This window comes from Danio rerio, chromosome 24, assembly GCF_052040795.2.
Source record: "Danio rerio strain M-AB ecotype USA chromosome 24, GRCz13ab, whole genome shotgun sequence".
Classification (NCBI taxonomy): Eukaryota; Metazoa; Chordata; class Actinopteri; order Cypriniformes; family Danionidae; genus Danio; species Danio rerio.
Window position 1 is genome coordinate 35187105 of NC_141044.1, and position 23944 is coordinate 35211048.

General features: G+C 34.2%; 1 protein-coding gene and 1 long non-coding RNA gene across 5 annotated transcripts in view; one reads left to right on the forward strand and one right to left on the reverse strand.

Annotated features, from left to right (window-relative positions):
• LOC147838080 (uncharacterized) overlaps nucleotides 1–23944 on the forward strand; it is a 982747-nt gene that overhangs the window by 799549 nt on the left and 159254 nt on the right. The gene's annotated exons all lie outside the window — the stretch shown is intronic.
• dtx3la (deltex E3 ubiquitin ligase 3L a) lies at nucleotides 4318–12590 on the reverse strand. Of its 4 annotated transcripts, none has more exons than NM_001386634.1 (5): nucleotides 12496–12590; nucleotides 12317–12404; nucleotides 8749–8921; nucleotides 5866–6077; nucleotides 4318–4870 (listed from the first exon to the last, which is right to left on the reverse strand). In NM_001386634.1, exons 2-5 carry the CDS (start codon nucleotides 12396–12398, stop codon nucleotides 4801–4803), a joined length of 537 nt encoding a protein of 178 aa, NP_001373563.1. In that variant the 5' UTR covers nucleotides 12399–12404; nucleotides 12496–12590; the 3' UTR covers nucleotides 4318–4800. The 4 variants fall into 4 exon arrangements, with proteins under 4 accessions (NP_001373563.1, NP_001373562.1, XP_087165027.1 ...); NM_001386633.1 differs by having other exon boundaries at nucleotides 12317–12416; XM_087308901.1 differs by having other exon boundaries at nucleotides 4320–4870; nucleotides 8749–8915; nucleotides 12496–12569.

The window sequence follows — 23944 nt, forward strand, 5'->3', positions numbered from 1 at the left end:
AAGTTCAGACAACAAACTTTACTATGTTAGCCAAATCTTTTCCTCTTTAATCAGCTGCATTTTTTATAGCAAAAACCTCAACTTTTTAAGTCGAGTACTCAAAAAATAAGTTTGTCCAGTGTTATGTACTTAATTACATGCACGTTTTCAAGTTTAGAACCTCAAATAAAATAAGCAGCCGAAATTGTTAATTTTTTTGTTTGTTTTTAAATTTACTGTTCGTGCTTGTAAGAAATACATTTAATAAAAACATGTTTGTTTTTCGGTAATTTGTTATTTGTATTAAACACAGTTTTTCATTCTTTTACAAAACAAAAACATGTACTGTGCCATATTATCGGTATAAAAAAAAAAATCAGTGTGTGAGCTTAATAATACAAAACAATTCCATTAGTGTGACTCATCAAGATTATATTAGATTCGATTAGATTCAACTTTATTGTTATTACACATGTACAAGTACAATGCAACAAAATGCAGTTTAGGTCTAAAAAGCATTGCAATAGCAGCAAGTGCAGGATACAGGAATAAGTTATAAACCCAATAAATTATTAATTCAATTTCTTTGGGTTACTACAAGTTAAATATTGTTTTAAAGTATCTGACAGATATATTTACCTTTAAAATAGCTGCATTTTTAAAATGATGTAATTATCATTATTTTTCTGTTTTGAAAACGTAATAAAATTTTTCTGGCAACGTAAAAGTTTTAATCTTATCAGTATTTTAGAATTTTTAAGTTACAATAATGTATGTAGTGGTAACAGCCCTCTTGAATTATTTTTATGTGTATACACATGTTTGATAATTACATAAACTGTTTTAAGTCTGATGGCTTAAACGATAAAAGATAATTGAGAAGTTGTGAAGAGTTGAAGAGTGAAATGAGAATCGACTCATCAGTTTTGATCAACAATATGCAATTAGGTTTTGTCTAAACTATAGACAATTGTACTCACTGTTTGTACACGTGCCAAAGCATTTGCAATTTTTTTTTAAATCAATAAGAAATGCTACTTCAGGGATCTAAACTAATAAAAAGTAAAAAGCAGGTTTTACACTACAATATACATTACACCGACACTAAAAAATGCTGGGTTCCACACAATTGCTTCATGTTGTCCCAATTTCATTCCATAACTTAATTATTTTAAAAAATATACAGTATAGGCGGATCGAACATAAAAAAAGTTATATTGTCCCCCAAAAACGTAAGAATTTTGTTGATTCAGCTGATTTTAAGTAAAGATAAGCCCCTGGTGTAATTTTTTACCCACCTGGCTTAAAAAAACATCCTGAAAGACTTATTATTTGGGTAGCACACATATTCTGAATGCCTTTAGCAAAATTTAAATAAGCCACAAAAACCAACCTGTGTCTATATGTGCATGCATGTGTGTATTTTTTTCTATGCTGTTTCGCTAGCACAGACAGTACTTCTGCTTCTGTCATGCTAAAGCTATCAGAATTGAAGCGAAAAGAAAGCCTCTATCAGTGCAGTTGTTCTCCGGCAGGTCTGTGTCTCCTCCAGGTCGTGAACACTCAGACAGAGGCTGTATTGAAGCAGGACGGGGCTGGAGCAGATTTGATATCTGTCAGGAGCCAGAGGAGGCTGACAGTCGGGACGGATGGATCCTGGAGGAGCGTCCAGGAGAAAGTGCTTTAAGAAGGCCTCTGGAGACGACGGAGCCGCTCTAATGGGGCCTGCCAATGCGATTACGCTTTATTGTGAGTATGAAGCCTGCTGTGTAATTCAGTTTGAGAAGAACAGAGGGCCGCCGTCAGCCTGGCAAAGTTCACACTCGGCAGTGGAAATATTGCAGAGGATGAGTTGACTTCACCTGGCGGAGAGATCGAGACGCTCGCTGACTGATCTAATGCTCGATCGCTCTGTATCTTCTGAAGTTAACATTCAGCTTTGAGTCAGATTAATGTAAAGATGCATGAGAGTCAGTGTTGCTGTAAACTAAACAATTAGTGTTTTTGTTAATTAAAATTAAATATAAATATTAGAGGAAATAAGTTCTAATATTTGAGTTTGTAACAAAATGATCTTCAGATAAACATGCCAAATATGTCAAAACATGCATGTCTAAAATGACTACAACTGAAATGTAAATTAACTTAAAAAAACAATGATAAAAAAAACAGAAAACAGAAAAAAAAGAATAAAAAAATGACAGAAGGTTTATAAAATTACTAAAACGAAATAAAAACTTAATACTAATACTTAATACTTTTATTAATAAATGTTATTTAACATATATACAAATATTATATAAAAATATATACATATAGAAAATATTTTTAAATAACATTTATTTCATATTTAACTTATTTTTATAGAATTTATTAATATTATACATATATATATATATATATATATATATATATATATATATATGTGTGTGTGTGTGTGTGTGTGTATGTATATATATATATATATATATATATATATATATATATATATATATATATATATATATATATATATGTATATATATATATATATATATATATATATATATATATATATATATATGTGTGTGTGTGTATATATAGCAGTCTTATTTGTTTTTATTTCGGCTAGAATAAAAGCAGTTTTAAATTTTTTGAAAAACTTTTTAAGTTCAATATTATTAGCCCTTTTAAGCTATATATTGTTTGATAGTCTACAGTACAAACCATCATTATACAATACCTTGCCTAAAATGTCTAGTGAAATATAAATTACTGTCTTCATGGAAAAGATATTAAGTCATAAGATAATAAAATCATATTTATAAAGTCATACATTTTTATAAAGTCATAATATCAGCACTCATACAGCCTTTTTACCCTTGTGTATTACTCCACCAACTTGAGTGGCAAGCAAATGACTACAGTTTGACAAATATTGCAGCTGTTGGTAAACATAATGTACTTTTGAGGCTTTTTAGTCAAGAATGCAGTTGTTTAGATTGCAACTATGCAGTTTACTTACAAGGATAGCGCCTATTTTAAATGATCATAATTTGACAGGTCATTAGCCTGTCATACTGAGCAGAGCCAAGACAGTTGATGTTCCGCCACAAGATGATTGTGACAGAGACCGCATAATAAGGTCCTTAGAGGAGAAAAACAACATTTGTTCAGTGTATGTTTTAAACTACAGCTGAACAAATCCTTACAAAACTGGTACGTGACATTTTAAGTTGATCTCTCTCTCTCTCTCTCTCTCTCTCTCTCTCTCTCTCTCTCTCTCTTGTATTTTGTAGTGTTGTATTTATGCTATAGTAATCTAGTAGTGTTGCTTTGCTCTGGGTTTTTTCCGGTTTGCAATCTCCTAATTGCAACCAAGAAATACTGGGAAATCTATGTAGACTGATGGCTTTTCATACTGTTCAGCCGTATAATCTTAAAATATGAGAAATCTGCTGTTTTGTGATAATTTTAGACGTTATGCAAGAGAATCATTCAAACACTAGCTCTAAAGTGACATTGATGTAGTAGCAGATGCGTATGAATGTATGCCAATCAGATTTGACAACCAGACAGAACTGTTGTATAAATTATGTGTGTGTGTGTGTGTGTGTGTGTTTGTGTGTGTGTGTGTGTGTGTGTGTGTGTGTGTGTGTGTATTTATGTATGTATGCATGTGTATATATATATATATATATATATATATATATATATATATATATATATATATATATATATATATATATATATATATACACACACACACACACATAATTTATACAACAGTTCTGTCTGGTTGTCAAATCTGATTGGCTGATAGCCGTGCGATATTCTGCAATATCAGAACTCCTACAGCCTCTTTAGCCTTTGTGTATTACTCCGCCCACATACAGCCAGCAAAAAGCAGATCTAAAGTTTAAATGATGCACGCTCAACTGTTTAATTTTCAACTTATGATTTGAATCTGGAAGAAAGTAGTTCCTCATACAAAAGGGTTTTTGAGACTCTCCATGTTTGATTTTGTTTTTATATACACAATTATGCCATCAAACTGTTGTATAAACGCAATATCACACGAGTAGCAGTTCGATGTGGCTGTATATCGGCACTGGTGGGGGCACTGAGCCACTTGGCCTGCGGCCTTGTGCCAACGCACACCTCCCACCAGTGCCGATATACAGCCATATCGCACTGCTACTCGTGTGATATTGCGTTAAATAAAATAACTGCTAATTCAAAACAATAATTCATAAAAACTCTGTAAAATTATAAACTGTGCATTAAAATAAGAAGCAGTTAACCTAAACAGTTAAAACTACAACAACCAAAAAAACCGAATAATAATAATACAAAAGGAATACTTGATCAGTTTTATTGGTATATATTACATATTTAGTTTGATTCTATGATAAAACAATTTTTTAGATTTCAATAAAACAAATGAATGTAGATGTTGCCTCTTTCCATTAAGTGTATAAATAAAATAAATGAGAAATATGAAAAGTAAAAAAAAATTACGTTCACTAATAATGTACATTAAAATACACATTTTTTTATTACTTTACATCAATTCTAAAATAGTTAAAGCGATACAGAGGCTTTAGCGGTGTATATAATACTGTCTTTCTTCACGTTATTAGTCTGTTTCATAGAAATTAGAGGTCTCAGATGTGCCGTACATGAAAACTCATCTTCTGCTTTTGCATGTTAAGATCCTCACATATTGTTAGATGATCAGACTCAACCGCATGCTGCAGATTGGCCTGTAAATGTGAAACTCCATTATATCCAGTGTGATGATGAGGATCAGCAGTTTTAGTTTCAGCCGTCCATTGGGCCTCATTCGATGCCCTTCACTGCCAGACTTTTCCTCACTGTTTTCAAGTAATTAGGATCTGGATAACCCAAGCTGAAACAATACAAAATGGAAAATGACTTGATTAATATGAAGCTCAATAGAAAATGTACAAAGAAAAAAAAAATTCTCCAAATATAATTTTAAAAATAAAAATAATAATTATTAAAAAAAAATAATCATTATTTTATTGGTCAGGTTTTGGGTGTCATGAAAAAACATGAAATTATTTACATTGCATTTAACTATATTTAAGATGTAAATAAATGAGTATGTGCTTTTTATTATATTTGAATAAATTATGGTTTTTAAAGCCAAGATCATGCAATTAACGATAAAAATATTTTACACACAGTAAAACGCAATTAATTCTATCAACAGCAAGCAATTGACAATTTGCCCTTAATATGTTTTTATATAGTTATACATTTTTTAAATGGGTGAAGTTTCACAATCTAATTTTGAGAGGAGCACGTGATATGATTGATCGTGGCTGGTCACCCATCCGCAATCATTTTTAAGCCAATCAGATTAATTCAAACTCACTATAAGTAGCCTGTCTAAAACTACTCCATTATCTTTTTTCTTATCCGAAGAACCCCAAAGAATATTTGACTAGATATTTATCAAGACACTAAAGTAACATTTAAAGGCTTAACTGGGTTAATTAGGCAAGTAAAAGTAATTAGGCAAGTCATTGCATAAGGATGATTTGTTCTGTAGACTTTCGGAAAACATATAGCTTAAGGGAGCTAATAATATTGTCCTTAAAATGGTTTAAAAAGCTATTTAAAAACATTTTTTATTCTAGCCGAAATAAAACAAATAATAATTTCTCCAGAAGAAAAAAGTATTATAGGAAATACTGTGAAAAAATCCTTGCTCTGCTAAACATCATTTAGGAAATATTTGAAAAAGAAAAAAGAAATTCACTGGAGGGCGAATAATTTAGACTTTTTTGCATTCTTTGCACATGTATAAGTAGGCTACAAGGCAACAAAATGCAATGACAATAAAGTTTAATCTAATCTAATCTAATGATACTGCACCTGGCCGGTCCGCCGCTATCGCAGGTCTTGAGAGGGATGTCTGCGGGCGTCACTATGTATTCTCCATTTCCGTCTGCTGCCACTGTGAACAGCAGCTTGTGTTGGAAGGCCTGTTCCAGCAGACGGAGGGTCTTTGTCCCTGAGCTGTTCTGAGGAAGATACACCGCTGTGTCTGAGCCCCTGAAACTGTGACCCGGATGAGGATGACGATCCTGAAGAGATACACACTGGAGTTAAGAAACACTTTATGCACACTATGCACTTAGTATGCATTTGTATACTAAACCGTGCAGTGTATGAGTTTGGTGTTCTCCCAAATGGAAAGCCAATGTTTTTATTTAAGCGAAAATTCAAAATGTTTTCCAGATAATGTTTAACAGTAGCCAAATTAGTGAGATAAATGACAAAACTACCAAACAGTGCAATATACAACTGCATTCACCATCAGAAGATGATGTAATCACTTCACTCAAACTTCACTCTCACTCACTTCTATCTTTCAGCTTAGTCCCTGATTTATCACAGTGGAATGACCATCAGTTTGGGATATGATTTTATGCAATATGCTAGAGTAGTTGGCAGTTCATTGCGCTGTGGCAACCCCTGATAATCAGGGACTAAGCCAAAGGGAAATTAATGAATTAATAAATGACCTGCATCATCTGAGTATTTAAAGTGCACTTATTTTTTTGGAGGTATTTATAATAGAAAATTTTGTAAAATCGTGCACAAGTATGCGATCTAGGACATAGATCATAATAGGATAAAGAGACCACTTGACAATTCTCAGGTTCTCTCCATTCTGCATTTAATGGACTTATTAGGCATAGGTTTTAGCAGCCTGATCTTACAAGAAAACATAAGTATTTTACGTTTTGCCAGTTTAATGGCTAATTCGTACGAGTTCAGTCGTACGAAACTGTACGATTTTAAAAATGAGGCGTGGCACCTAACCCCACCCCTAAACCCAACCGTCATTGGGGGATGAGCAAATTGTACTAAATTGTACGAATTAGATCGTACGAATTCATACGAATTAGCCACTAAATGAAAAAGTCACAAATTGCTGTGACATTGAGTATATATATATATATATATATATATATATATATATATATATATATATATATATATATATATATATATATATATATATATATAAAGGCAAACATTTTTGCAGAAAATTCAGACGGCGCTTAGAGGTTTTTGCATTAAACACACACACACACACACACACACATACACATATACATATATATATATATATATATATATATATATATATATATATATATATATATATATATATATATATATATATATATGCACTGTGAAAAATTCCATCAATTGACATTTTTTTTCTGGCAGCTTAAATTACAGAAATTTACCAGTAATCTAAATTAAACAAAAACTTTTAATGGCTGCTATTTTATGGTATATTTATGGTACTTCAGCTGCAGGAGAAAAAAAATTGTAAAATAGCAGCTATTAAATTACAGAAATTTACCGTAAATTTACCGTTTCCATAAATTAAGATTTCTGGTAAATTTTCGTAATTTAACTTTTTTTTTTTTTAATGTACACTGTAGAAAAATATTGTTATTTCCAATAATCAAATTTCTTCCAAATTTGAAAAATTTGCCATAATGAGCATTTCAAGAAAATGACAATGGGCTATATGCACATAAACTTTTAATTTTCAGCCAGGCAATTACTTCTTCCAATTACAAAATTGGCACATTTAAAATTTCCACGTTGCTACTGATTTCTTTAAAACTCAGCAATCTTCACTGCCTGTTATAAATTATTTAAAATGGGTCTCAGACCGGACAAGAAGCACTGCATTAAAGTCCATTTCCCCCCCCACCATGTCTTCATAATATAGAACCGTTTATTTTACTCCAGTATTTCCAATGGAATTTTTGCGTTAGTCTGTCGCTATACTGATGACACTAAGGTTATGGTGTTTCATCTCATTTTACGCTTGAACACCTAAATGAATGCTTAAGTCTATTTAACTGAGTGTAGTGCAATTACATTACAACATCGATGCTGTAAAAACAACCTTGTGAAATTGAAAAGTCACATTAAGCTTTCACCCGAAGTTTATCGTTGTTTTTAAACTCTAGCTGTGCATAGAGCCCACTGGTCAGAAAATGTTTTTCTCAATTTTACCAAATATTGATTTCTTGACACTCATGTAAAAAATAAAAAGTATTGTTTTGTCTAAAAATAAATATAAACAAGCTTTAATATGATTTATTCAACAAAAAAATGTAAATCTACAGTCTTTGAAGTGGTCTCTTTGAAGTGGAGTTTTTTTTTTCGTTCATGTTTTTTTTTTGTGCAGTAAAATATAAAACATGCTAATTCACTACAATAAAAAATAACCCTGTCAAAATTATTAATTATTAAAAAGGGGTCAATTTTGATTTTAACAAATTTTTAAAAATGTGTGCAACTATGTCAAATTTCTAGATATACAAATTTAAAATTGGCAGTTTATTCCGCTGTGGTGATCCCAGATTAATAAAGGGACTAAAGCGAAAAGAAAATGAATGAATCTAAAATTAAAATGCCTGAAATGCTACCTAAATCTAAAACGAAAGCATAACTTTAATGAAACCAAAAACCTGAAAAACAGCTTTACTCTGGTTTCATTTACACTTGGACAAATATCTCTAATCTGATTTGATTTAAATAAACACACAGAACACTTCATAAACCCTTTAAAGTGAGCTGTACACATGCCCATCCATCAGCGTCTGCTCCGAGGAACCGGCCAGACAGGATTCCACCGTGCATGACTGAGATGCTTTACTTACACTTACAGGTGTGTCGATTCACCCTGATACTGAATCACTAACATCACCAAGATCTCACCGACTGAATGCCATCCTCAAAGTGAAAGATGATCTTAATGGTGTCATCATCAGGATAACCAGGTAAACTGCGCCTCTCAATCTCCCACTCCAGCTTTCCTCCGTCCGGCTGACTTCCCTGCTTAATCAACGATTTTTTTTTGTGGCTGTTTGGTCCTTGGATATCTGCTGCAACTAGCAAAGATATATCAACAATCAGGAATATTAAGTTACTTCCAGGAAAAAAGCTGATGTTACATTTATTTGCAGACAGTTGCTGTTTTTATTGCATAACTGAATGCACACTTAATGCAAGACACTTCGGGTAAATAAAACAAAAAAAAATTAATGTTTTCAACTTCACTTTCTCCAGTTGACTGAGTACAAAATAAGCATTGTTTATTTAATATGTGCTAATTTCCATATATCAGACATGCATAATTTATTTAATTCAGAGAACAGCCAAAGAAAATAAACACTTTTTGTGGAATCAAAGTTTTTCAGGGTGTCCGCTGGGTCTTAAAGTCTTAAATCTTAAATTCACTGAAATTTTGTGTTGGGGGAGCTAAATCATTTTAAACAGGTCTTAATTTTGCTTTGTCCAAGTAAAGCTACTCAATTGGACCAACATCCATCCAATGACCAACAATAAATCTCAAAATATCTTAATTTTTACATATGTTTTTTTATAGAGCAAAGAGATACAATTCACAACAGCTGTTAGACATTTTTACTGAAAAAAAAAAAATTCGGCAAATTAAATACTCTAATCAAGGAAAAAAACAAGTACACATATCTTTGTTATAATACAGAGCCATTCGAAAAATCTCAGCCCGGTATAAGTCTAATTTTCATTTTAATGGTCTTAAAAGCATCTTAAAAGTCTCAAATTTGACTTGATGAAACCTGCAGAAACCCTGGTTTTAGAAAATCAGGAAAATTATATCTAAACATTTTGCACAATATTAATATGGATACAAAATGTTAGTGAAAAATCAGTACAGTTGTTTTAAAACATGAATGAAACCAGAGTAAACTGTTTTTCAGGCTTATTTACACATGAAAAAAAAATCTCTTATCTGGATTGATTTAAGCTCAATTTTCCCACCATACATTCCCAGTTGAGAGTTTGACATATTTTTTTGTATTACTAGTTTTCTACACTGTAAAACCCAACAGTCAACTTTATCAAAAGAAATGAGTGTAGTTACAGTAACTCAAAATTGACTGAAAGTTAATTCTTCTCGTTTGAAAAGAGTTTTGAACTCAGTGTTGAAGATACGTTAATTAAAACCCCCATTCAACTTAAACAGAGTAAGTTCACGGTACTCATATAGATTAGTTTTTAACTCAAATGGTTTGTAGCAATCGGTTTCCTCAAACGGTTTGAGTTGCTTTAACTTGTTGGGTTTTACCGTACTCAGTTGGTTTGAGTTCTCTTCATTTATTGGCTTTTACTGTGCTCAAATTACTTCGTTTACTCGAATGGAGTTAGTTCACAGCACTCATTAGGATCAAGTTTTGAACTTAAATGGCTTGTTGCAATCAATTTCCTCAAATGATTTGAGTTACCTTAACTTTGGGGTTTTACAGTGTAGTTTTCTAACACGTTTTTTGTTATGCTTAAATGTGCAAATGAGATATTATTGAATTAATATGACCTAACTTGTATACATCAAACATACAGAAAATGTTTTATTCTAAAAATAAAGTGAACAGACACATTTTTGTAAAAGAAAATGTTGTATAACCGTTTATGAACATTTTGCACTATGTACAGTAAATATGAATAAAACTTCAAAAGTGGAGATTTGTGACCTTTAAGCCTAATTGAAATCTAAAGACACGAAGGGCTCTATTTTGACGAATCATGCGCAAAGTGCAAAGCGCAGGACGCAAACGCATTCAGGGCGGGTCAGAATCCACTTCTGCTAATATAAGGATGGAAAAATCTGCTTTGCGCCGCAATATTTTATAATATTTTCCTCAATATTTTATTTCTTTTACATATGTAAAGATATTTGCGTATTGCTCTACATTTTGTGTGTATTAAGCAGTGTAAGCGAGGCGCACAACTAACATGCTCTGATCTGGTCTATGAAAAAATCTATTATAGTTTCTCAAAATAGCAAAGCGCCAGCAATGCGCCTCAACACGCCTTCCTTTTAAGACCAGAACGCCTATGGGCGCACATATGAGCACAAATGCATTTGCTAATTTAACAGCGTGGCGCAAAACGTCAAAACGACTCTTGCGCCAAGCTGAAACTAGCAAACAACAATTGCGTCGCGCCTTGCGCCACATTGCGCCGGGTGTATGATAGGGCCCAAAGTGATATAAAAGCAGAACTTTTGTTTTCATTTTATTCAAATGAAAAGCCCAAAATCTAAAAAGTGGCACATTCGAGAAAAAAGCAGCATCTCCTCTTAAAGGGGATCTATCAGGCCCTTTTTTACAAGACGTAAAATACATTTCTTATGTCCCTAGAGTGTCTATGTGAAGGTTCAGCTTATAATACCACACATGTAATGTTTAATAAATCTTTAAAACTGCCCTTTTTAGGCTTTGATTATAATTGTGCCGTTTTGACGACTGTTGCTTTAAATGCATATAAGAGTGTGCTCTTTTCAAAAGAGGCTGGAGCTACAAATGCCTGTGTGTCAGCATAGTGACAGATTCTAAAACAAGACTAATCTCCAATGCTAATGAGGAAGAGATTGTCACTAATAGGCAGGGCTTTCCCCCTCTGATGACACATACAAAGAAATATTGTCAATCAAAGTCTTTCTACATAAGGTTTTTATGAAGTGTGATTATAAAAAACAAAATTAATGAACTTCTATCATTAGAAGCTGGTTATAGTCACAGACTGTTAAGTTTAAACCCTTATAAAAGTGATTGTTTTGCATAATAATTTCCCATTAAGTCAATGAATATGGATGAATGTTGTTGCATTACAAACTAAATGTTATATTCCGATACTTTTTTTCAGTACTCAAACTGTATTTTTCAATTATGATAACAATAAAAATACAAGTATATAGGTAAGCATTGTCAAATCAAAATCACAAAAATTACACTTTTATCAATATATTTTCAAATTAGGTCATATTAACTTACAATAAACAGCTATTAAAACAGCTCATTTTTAATTAAGTTAAAAAAGAAATGTATTATATATGAAGGTCAGTATTATTAGTAGCCCCCTTAATTTGTCCTTGAACTTACCTGTTAACCTAATTAACCCAGTAAAGATAAATGCTAGCAATTTGCAAAATAACTAGTAAAATATTATATGCTGCAATCATGTTAGATTAAATGATTTAATTTAATGTCATGGTTAAAAAAGTGTTTAAACAATACATTAAACAGAATTTGGGCAATATTTGACATACATTTATACATTTCACAGGAGGGCTAATCATTTTGCCTTCAACTGTATATTAAACCAGTATGACAAATCATATAAGCACTAATTATCCACACCACATCAAAGCATGGACATGTATAATGTAATATGTGCATTTTTTTAGTAAATCCTTCTATGTTTTTGTTTCAGTTTGCAGATCAGAAAGCGCTCAGACTCTCACCTGTATCAGCCAGCGGTGGAGGACCTTTTCCATTCAGGTATCTGGTGCAGTGCATCTTATCTTTGCTCTGTGAAGCTCCCATGGTGAGCTAATAACAGGCCTGCAGATCATTAAAACAACACACTCTGAAAGAGACAGACAAAATATATGTTCTTTATACAGGAGTCTAGTGTACTCACCAGCTGTCTTTTAGTTTGTCCTTCTTATCTGTGTTTTACTCTCTATCTACACTGAATCTTCCTCTTAGCTCACTGAAGAAAAATCAGGAAGTGCAGTCAGGTGTAGTAGAACCTGTTCTGGATGAGACGGATGATTGAGGACGGGAGGGGTTTGAAGGAAGTTTTTCTTTTGCATGAGAATTCAAGATGCTTTTATTGTGATTTTTTTTCCTAAATTTTTCACAGTTGATTGATTACATGACAAGTTAAATATTTTTGTATTACGCTTAAATGTGTAAAATAGGTATTGTTTAATTAATATGCACTAATTTGCATAATTAGCCTCACAAACTCTTTTTTTTTTTTGTTATGCGAAAATATTCAATCTGAGTACATTTTAAAGAGAATGGAAAGATAAAAAGAAAACATTTTGAAAAAAGAAAACAACAATAAACAAAAGAAAAACAAAAACAAACAGAAGGTGTATATAACACATTAAAGAGATATTATATAATTTACAAATTTCTGTTGTTTTTAAAGCTTTTTTGTAAAAGAGTTAGAAATAGTTTTAAAGTAATACTGCATTCCAGTAAGCAATATATATATATAAAAGGATTTTGGTTTTATGTATATAAAATTTTGTTAAGAAGATTAAGAAAATAGATTTACTTTTTATGTAAAGCTTCTGTTTTATAATAACAAAACCAAACAATAGTAAGGAAAAATCTTTATTATAGACAAACATAAAATATTTAATTTTTGTAAACATTATGGGGTTTAAATACAACATAAAACAAAATTCAGTATCTATCATCAGCAAATATACTCCCCTATACACTACCTGACAGGTTTTGTCACCTATCCAAGTTTTAGGAACAACAAATAATAAATATATATTTATGTAACATTTAAAAAAAAAAATTAAGCAAAGACTAAAAAAACAATTTTATGCACTTCTAATCCAAATTTGATGACACCATCTTTAAATGATTAATGTAATGGATTAATAAATGCACAATTGTTTCCCATTTAAGATGCTAAATTAATCAAATATATGACAATTGATCAAATAAAAAAAATTATACAGTTGATTTCAGACTTATTAACCCCCTTTTTATTTATTTATTTTTTTAATATTTTCCAAATTTCCCAAAGGAAATTTTCACAGTATGTCTGATAATATTTTTTTCTTCTGGAGAGAGTCTTATTTGTTTTTATTTCGGCTACAATAAAAGCAAATTTATTTGAAAACAATTTTATGGTCAAAATTATTAGCCCCTTTAAGCTATAAATTTTTCGATAGTTTACAGAACAAACCATCGTTAGACAGTAACTTACCTAATTACCCTAACCTGTCTAGATAACCTAATTAACCTAGTTACGTCTCCTTAATCTGTATAGAAGTGTTTATAAAAACATCTAGTAAAATATTATATATTGTCATCATGGTCAAAGATAAAATAAATCAGTTATTAGAAATGACTTATTAAAACTATTATGTTTAGAAATGTGTTTAAAAAAATCTGCTCTCCGTTAAACAGAAATAGGGGGAACAATAAACAGGGGGGCTAATAACTCTGACTTCAACTTTATATGATGTAATGAGAGACTTTTACGTTTAAAGTGCCATTTTAAATAGAAATAGGCCATAAAAACTATTTGTTCGCTATAAATTCATATACATAGTGATTGTTATATAATTTTATCGCCTGACACTTTATTCTTACCATTTTTCCAGTGTAGAAAATTTCAACCAATTTTTGAAATTTTACCGTAACTTCCCAAGCGCAATGTTTGTGTTATGAACTTTGTAGAGATCTGTTCCTCATCAGACACCGGCTGGCTCTATGAAATCTTATTTAATAAAGGCAGGATAGAGAAACATGTGTTGTTGAGTGAAATCTCAGTCAGACGGCATGTGAAGCCTAGGATCCACAGCCCAGGCTCAGAGAGAGAGATGAGGAGATGAAACCAAAAGATCCAGCAGCACACAATAAATCCAGAGACGTGAGCAGAGAGAAGCACACGCTCATCTGCAGACTGCACCAGACTTTACTTCTGCTTTTTTGTTTGAGAAGCAAAACAAGCAGTATCTTTGTGACAGTTTTTCTGTTAGTTTTTGTCTTGTTTGTCACAAATGTGGACTTGCGCGAGCACACACACACACACACGCACAATACTCTCTTACTTTTCATTCTCATATACATATTGATTACAAATGCTCAATTCAGCAGTGAGGTTTTTTTAGGAGCATTATAGAGTCTTGATGACTTGATTAGAAGTGCAAGGAGCTAATCAACCAGATAATTCACACACACACGCACACACAGGGCAGAGAGAAACCTCTGATTAATGATATTGATAATCACATGCATTTCCAAAGTAACCAGAGACACTCATATTTCATATGTCAGGTCCTCTTATACAGGATAATAATTCCTACCAGCTTCAATGTAATTTTGAAGACTTGGAATTACATTCATACAATCGATTGTCTTTTTTTAAATTATTTTATCTATTTAATAAAAGTGTTAGTTTGTAAGATTTTTGCTAATAAAGTTTTGCTTACTTTTCACCCTATTTTAAACCTTACAATTGATTGCTGTGCTACTTTGAAAAAAATATATATAAATAAATTAGTGCTGAAAAAAATAATAAACTTAAAAAAAAGGTAAACTTTTATCCATATTTTTGTGTCATCCGTTTCACGTGAAAGCAGGATCAGCAGCAGTCTTACGCCCGACTCACACTGGGCTTCAGCGTCAACGCTTGATGGCGGGTGTGTCTGAGGTTTCATCCGGGTGCTCCAGTTTCTCCCACAAGTCCAAAGACGTGTGTTATAGGTGGATTGGTTCAGCTAGATTGTCTGTAGTTTATGTGTGTGAATGAGAGTGTATGGATGTTTCCCAGTGATGGGTTTCAGCTGGAAGAGCACCCGCTGCGTAAAACACATGCTGGATAAGTTGGCGGTTTATTCCACCGTGGTGACCTCAGATTAATAAAGGGACTAAGCCGAAAAGAAACTGAATGAATGAAAGACATTATTCATTTATAATTTTCCTTCAGCTTAGTCCCTTTATTCATCAGGGGTCGCCACAGCAGAATGAACCTCCAACTTATTCAGCATATAGCGCATGTGTTTGGACTGTTTCCCCACACCAACTTGGGGAAAACATGCAAACTCCACACAGAAATGCCAACTGACCAAGCCAGGACTTGAACCAGTGACCTTCTTACTCTGAGGTGACTAACCACTGAGCCACTGTGGCTGTTTCTCAATATGCGTTCTTCAGCGGTCTTGCGTCCTTGTGTTCTCGTGCAACGTCATCATCAGCTGCCTAAGTTCAGTTCCAATACTCAAGACCGCAAGTACGGAGGACGCGTGAAACTTCCCGGATGTGATCTTAATATCGAGGACGCACTGATGCAGACTTGAGCACCGAACTCGCTCTGGAAGTCCCAGAAGTCATTGTGACTGGAGGTGGGAAGCGCAGCATTTTATTTAGATTTATTATTAAGGTTCAGAGATATCACTTATTTACCTCAGGAGTTTACCTAAATGAAACGGTGAAAGTAAACATTAACATGAATATCTTGATAAAGGAATAAACACATTAAGGGTGTTTGTTTGCTGAAATTCATATTAAAATTTGTTTTATTTATATTGTGAAGAGTATATTTATAATGTTTATATGCAAAGTATATATTTTGAAGAGGGGGGAAACAATAAATCGTTGTATGAGTGCTGTAATGTTTAAATAATTTCCATTTAAAACACGTAAAGGTCACATGACCATCAGGAAGAACGCAGCATCCCATTTCTCAAAGGATGCATTCTCTGCCCTCGCGGTCTCCTGAGTTTGTTCTTCCGAGGACACCTGGCAAGACCGTTCTCCACAAGAACGCAAGTTCATTCTCTGCGTTCTTGGAATTAAGAAACAGCCTGAGTCACCCTGTAAGACATTATTTGTCCAGTAAAGAAAGTATTAAACTTCATCATTTCTTTCTTGTTTGGTAATTCGAAATCTGTAGCCATTAACTACCAAAGGATTTTTTTGTGCTACTATGGAAACAATGGTTACAGGTTTCCAACATACTTCAAAATATCTTATTTTGTGTTCAACAGAAGAAACAGCTTAAGTAAATTCATTCATTCATTTTCAATCGCTTTTCCAGGGGCAGCAGTCCTAGGAGAGAACCCCAGACAATCCGAGGCGTTCCCAGGCCAGCCGAGAGACAGTCCCACCAGTGTGTCTTGGGTCTTCCCCGAGGACTTCTCCCGGAGGGGGATGCCTGGAACACCTCCCTTGGTAGGTGTCCATTAGGCATCTGAAACAGATGTCTGAGCCACCTCAGCTGACTTCTCTCGATGTGGAGGAGCAGCGGCTCTACTTCGAGCTCCTCCTGGGTGACAGAGCTCCTTATCTATCAGGGTGTGCCCTTCCTTCGAAGGAAATTCATTTTGGCCGCTTGTATCCGGGATCTTGTCCTTTTGGTTATGACCCAAAGCTTATGACCATAGGTGAGTGAAGAAGGATTGACCAATAAATCAAGAGCTTTGCCTTTCGGCTCATTACTGCTGCACCAATCCCCCTGTCAATCTCACGCTCTATCCTTCCCTCACTCGTGAACAAAACCCCAAGATACTTGAACTCCTCCACCTGGGGTAAGGGCTTTCCTCCAGCTTAAGCAAATGATGACAGAATTTTGTTATTTTTGGGTGGACTATTCCTACATAATTTACCTGGATGCAGATTTTTAATCGACTCAATCACTGATTTAGATGCAAAAGTTATAGAGTAGCTTGTTGCTCATTCAATAGAAATACCAGCATTCCCGATTCCTCAGTGAAAGCCATAATTATCCATAGAGCATCACTTCCATCTTCCTCCTGAAACCACCCAACCACCATCTTTTTGGCCTCTGCAGACTCTCGATCACACACAGGCCTCCTCTGAGCGTTCAGGAGTGTGTTTTTTGCTGTGTGTGTAAAGAGAGAGAGGCAGAGGAGCGTACAGAAACATTCCTCACAGATTCGCCATCAGCTTCTTTCTCTTAAATCCCTCAGAGCGCAGGGTTTCCATGGTGAACCAAAAGTTATATGAGCCATCTTTATTCATCGCTGTGGCCCAGAGGCTGGAGAAGAAAAAAAGAAGTAGACAACCATAATCTCCTGTCGCTTTGCATCCGTCTGTGATTCAGTCCACACTTGAAAATGAAAGCAAACATCAGTAGGAAGATTGGTACATTGTGATGCAACAACAACAAAAAAACATTAGTCGTTTATAATGGGTGTTTATTTGTATTAATTACTCCCATCGATCCCTTCAGCATATGATGCATTAAAAATACACGAGCTTCTCAATGGAGGCCAACAAACAATGAAAGCTCGCTGTTGTACTAGTTTCATTACCCATCATACCCAACGGCTCTGAGCCCCTAATCTGTCTGTCCTGTCTGAAGTCTGCTGCTCTATTAATAGTCACATATCCAGCAGAAACACACAAGACTGTCTTCATTTCCACCTCAAAGATGTTAAAGAGATAGTTCACCCAGAAATTACCGTTAACTGTTGATTTGCTCAGCCTCGGGTCATTGGATGTAGGTGATTTTCATTTTCAGTAGAACATTAAAGGGATAGTACACCCAAAAAAAATAAAAGAAGGTAAATTCTATCATCATTTACTCACCCTCCATGTTTCAACCTTTTTTGAGTTTCTTCTTTTGAACATGAAAGATCAAAAAATGAATAGAAAAAAAAGGCTAAATAATATTTTTTTTATGTTGATTTACCCTTTTGTGAAAAGTCAATCGGGCTTTAGTGAAGTTTACTTATATACTAATTTCGAGAGGATGACGTGCTTATGATTGCTTTGCGACTGCATTATTCAATTTATGATTCACCAATCAGACGATTCCTAAGCCACTATAAATACTCTAAGTTCCATATAACAGCCATCTTTGTTTTGAAGAATCCCCCCTTCCTCCTCTACTCCTTCTTCTTTTCTAAATGGGTGGCATGGTGGCCCAGTGGTTAGCACTGTTGCCTCAGAGCAAGACCGTCACTGGTTCTAGTCCTTACCAAGCCAGCTGACGATTTTGTGCAGAGTTTACACGTTCTCCCTGTGCTCACGTGGGTTTCCTCCGGGTTCCTCCGGTTTCCTCCCTCCGTCCAAAAACATGCAACTGAAGTTAATCGACTAATCCAAATCAGCATCATAGACGTGCTCCTAGTAAGTAGTTATCTCTTAAGGGCAATCACTATCTGTTCATTAGCTTCTACAGCAGGGGAGTTCTCGAGTTCTACCTGAGCTCAAACTCCCCTCTCTCCTTGCAAATGGGAGGGAGCTCAGGGCTCTCTCTCGGGACAGCATGCCAAACAAGCTTATAATCAATCATCAGCTAAGTGTGAACTCTTAAAATCCGTTTTTATTTTTCTAGTCATCTCAATTTTCATTAATCAAACTGAGTAAACTAACTTTTAAAAAAAATGAAGTCAGCAAGATTTTTTTTTTTTACATTGGAGGTGTTTAAAGCAGTAGCCAGAGACTTCCTTTGTATGTTTTTTTTTTTTTAAATGGATTTTAAACAGTTTTAAAATAGCAAGAGTCTGTGTGGAGTTGTCATGTTCTCCCTGTGTTTGTGTGGGTCTCATAGCTTGCAGTAAATGTTTCATATCTTTCGAAGAGAGGCAATATGGATCATGTACAAACTTCACAATAATCTTTACTAAAGCTGTCAAAATAGCATTCAAAGCATCTGCTTTACAATGTCATAACCCATTTTAGCTAAATTGGTCACATGAAAGTGTCACATCACTGAAATGCCTGGTTACACTTTATTTTCATGGTCCATTTGAGTATTAGTAGACTGTCTACTTTATATCTGTGAAATAGATATTTAACTGACTATAAGAAACTTTACACTAACCCTAACCCCAACCTAACAGTCTACTTACAGTATAATCTAATGAGAATTAGTTGCAATGTAACATGCAACTAATTGCAAAATAAAGTGTGGCCAGATGCCTCATTGTTTTCAAAAGCCTCCATTTCCACAGTCCACACTGCAACACCAAAATGCCAATTTTCAAATGAATCAACTTTGGATTCCGTTTACAAAGCAAATTTGTGTGGACAGAAGACTAAAACAGAGAGATTTATTATTTAAAAATTTTAAATTAAAATTTAGTAGTGTGGACATGGCCTTAGAGTGTTTATATGAACACAACAGTGGTGGCGTTTTCAGAAACTTCCACTTTGAATCCCATTTCCAAATGTCTGCCTTTTTAGTCAAAACAAAAATTTCCAGTTTTTGGTTGAAAATATTATAGTTATCAGATTTTACTCTAAGCTGTTGCGTTATAAAGTATCACAAAGCAAGTAAACTGATTAAGAGTGCTGTCACACCATATGTTTGTTTCAGAGCCTGGCACATTTTGCCCTGTTAGCCTGGTTCGTTGTGTGAAACCCACAATCAAGCTCTGATCTGCGCCAGAACAATCAGTTTAAACAAATACTGGAGCAGTTTGGTTGTAGTGAGTGAGCAATACACTCCAATGAACAAACAGACCAGCCTATATCACAGTGTATTTTGGATATATAATAGGCATATGTATAAGAAGGGAGAATGATGAGTAGGATGAGATATCATTTCTACAAGTTAATCTGTGTTTTATGTCGAATGCAAAAAAGAAAGCATGCAGTCTAACTGAACTACTAAAAATATAAATGATATCATTCACTTTTTGGTTATCGCGACTTTCTGATATTGAATCCATATATATTTTTAAGCCTTTGACAATTCAAATGAGGCTATATACGAGAAATTCTCACCTCTGATTTATATTTGGTAATGACTATCTGTGAGTGTCACCATTCAAAATTAAAGCACACCTTTTCACTTTGAAATGTCTCATTTCTCATCGCCATGATTTAAAATAACGGAATCCCGGAAAATAAATCAAACTTTGAGCAGTTACTCGCATGTGACTTGTTTTAATAATTTTAGTTTGTTAAGAAACTTTGCCATGTGAAAACGTACCCCACTAAGAGCAAAAGGCAATATTGTAACAATTTTAATCCCTGTTTTCGTACAAAAAAATTCAATCTAGAGATGTGAAAACACCCTAACTCTACTCAGGCTTTCTCAATACTGATGGAGAAATTGATTCCTCCCAATGAAAAAGCTTTTGATTCAGTTTATTAACTTGTTCCCTGTTTCGCTTCTTAAAAACAGAGTTTTATATTTAATAAGACTTTAAATAAATAAATTAATAAAATTAAAGAAAGGACATTTTCCTTCAGACCTAGTGTCTTCCCCATCTCTTTTTATGAGCAGGCCAAAGGATATGTCTGAGGGGAAATATACTGACGTTCAGTCCACACACATGAAAGCGCAGAACTAATCGTCTGAGGTCTGTTATATAAACCATTACTGCCACAATCCATGTATTTTTTATCAACCTTTAAATATAGAGCGATATGAGCGTTTAATACCAGGTGGACAAATAGGGGTCTGACCGTTGTCTCGATCAATAAACCTCCTTTACAGGAAGCTTCAGATCTCCTATTATCCGACTCTATAGTTCTTATACGCCAAAGAAGAACAAGCAAAGACACACAGCCAATGGGACTCGCAAAGTCAATACTGTTCCCTGTTCATGGACCTGAGGGGTCGTGTAATGATCCATCCTCTGTGCCAAATATTGTTCCAGCCTGGTTTTGAGAGATATTTTCGATCTACCCACAATAGCGTTGGAAAGTAAGAGACTAAGTTCCTTCCTATTGTCTTAACACTTTGCACTGTCTCTCAGATTGACAAGTCTATGCTAATCAGAAGCGGTTCGGCTATATAAGACGCTTAGGATAGAAAGTGGATTTTGTTAGCGGAATCAGGGTTTACATGGAGATCCAGCAGCCTCAGCGAGCCGCTAAATAATTAGCTATCAGATGTCCAGCGCCCTACAGGAGGCTGTTGAGCGAAATTAAGTGAAAGAGCCGGATAAATGGACAGTGCGTCCTGATAACTGAACGAGGAGAGTCCTAACAGACAAGTTGACTGCTGCTTTATGCAGACGTGTCTTCAGATAATTCAACATTCTCCGGCGCGTCTCACACTAATTAAATGCAAAACGTTCCATCCAGTAATGTCACAATTGATTTATCTTCTTCTGTGGCCAGTGACTTTACTTCAATCTTTCCACAGATAAGTGAAGGAAAACAAGGCAGTGGTGATGCTGTTTGCTCTCAAACACTCGCTCTTCATCTCCTTTTCGGTTTTCAGTGGTTCCACAAACACTGTGTGTTTATAACAAAGAACTAAATAATTAGTTATGAGATTCTTGTTTTATGTTTTGGATTATTAAGAATGATGTGCTCATTAATTTCGTATTTTGGGCAACTCTGTGGCTCAGTGGCTAGAATGGGTTTACTCTGGATATCTGCATTAATTTACTAATTGTTGTACGGGAGTCATTTTGTTGTGCATTACTGTAAGTTGCTGATTCACTCAAAAGAAGCGGTCATAAGAATCATTTGTTTGGGATTGATGCTCAGTAAAGAAATCAGTCATCTGTTCACACTGTAATGAAAGAAGTCATTTGTTCAGAATCTATAAGGCACATATTTCAGTGTTATTGTTTTGGACCAAAACTAAAAGATTCTGGAATGTCTTGATCTAAAATCGAAAATGCTTTGTAACAATTACTTCTTATTTTATTAAATAATATGAACTAATATTGTTAGGGTGGCATGGTGGCTCAGTGGTTAGCACTGTCACCTCACAGAAGAAGGTCACTGGTTTAAGTCCCAGCTGGGCCAATTGGCATTTTTGTGTGGAGTTTGCATTTTCTCCCCATGTACGCGTGGGTTTCCTATAGCGCATGTCCAAAGACAAGCTATAGGTGAATTGAATAAACTAAATTGGTTATAGTGTATGAGTGTGCATGGGTGTTTCCCAGTACTGGGTTGTGGCTAGAAGAACATATGCTTCATTCAGCTATGACGACCTCTGAAATAGAGACTGAGCCGAATGAATGAATGAATGAATATAAAGTAATTCTGTAAATAATTTTTCAATTAAAACGGGTTTCTTAAAATATACTGATATAAAATAACACCATTAATAAAAATGTTTTATTGATGTTTTAGTTTTATCAGCATTTCCATGACAGCACAGTAGCGCTATTGCAAGCAGAACCGACAAGTATACATATGTCTTGTTGGTGTGGTATTTGCGAAGACTTTGCTTCCTCTATTATCATGTGTGGTCCATGTATACATAAGTATAGATGTTCATAAGCAGAATATCCCTAGATTGAAATATTGAGCTATTTTTAACCTTTGATTTTTAAGCTGAAGAGACACTCTGCTGCTCCTGCACTTTAGTCACCACAGACACAAAATGCACTTGTGAAGCTAAAGCCATTGAAATGAATGGGTTTCATAGCGCAATGCTTTCTGCGTCTGGTATGAAAACCGCTTCACACTGTGCAGTGACTACGGCTGGAGGAAGATTGAAACCAGCATGCTTAACACTGTTGGACAACATGGCCAAACAAATTGTGCCAAAATTGTTATCTGGGCAAAAAAATCAGTTAATTCCTAACACAACATGTACAGTTTGTGTGTGTCGATATGCAAAATTTAAATTTTTTTGGTACACATAGACTGGCTCAGCCTGACTGCACTGTAAAATTGATTGGTTCCACAAAATCTTTTCATGTTGTCCAAAAACAAATCGATTAAGTTAACTTTATTGTTTTCATTAGTTTAAGTGAATAGCACATAAAACAATTCAGCTGTCCCCAAAAAAATATCAAGAATTGTGATGTTTCAGCTTATTTTAAATAAGCAAAAATCATTTCTGAGTGTGTATGATAGAGCCAATTTTCTTTAATACACAAAACTACCCTAAATATGTTGAGGTGACAGTTTATAACGTGTTTTAAGTGCATAAAACTTAGTTACATCATATATGCAAATATAGTCTCAAATACAGAACTAGTATTGGCTATTACAATGGGGAAATTAAGTATTCAACACATCACCATTTTACTCAGAAAGCATACTTCTAAAGACTTGAAATTTTCCCCGGAAGTTAATAACAACCAAATAAATCCATATATACAAAAAAAAAAATTAGTTTACAAATTAATTTATGTGTAATAAAATGAAATGATGCAGGAAAAAAGTATTGAACACATGCTGAAATCTCTCAGTAGTTCTTCAGCAACCCCTCTCCCGTTCCTCATTGTAAATGAATATTTGTTGCTTGTCCAACATCTACATTAGCAGGATGATGAAGATGAAACCAGGGTGGATGATTCAGGAAGGAAACTTTCAAATGCTTTCAGAGACAGAAAATCAAGCTGTAGAATGGCCCAGACAATCACCTGACTTGAATCCAATAGAAAATATAAAATAAAGATCAGACTTGATAGATGAGACTGACAGAATCATGAAAATTT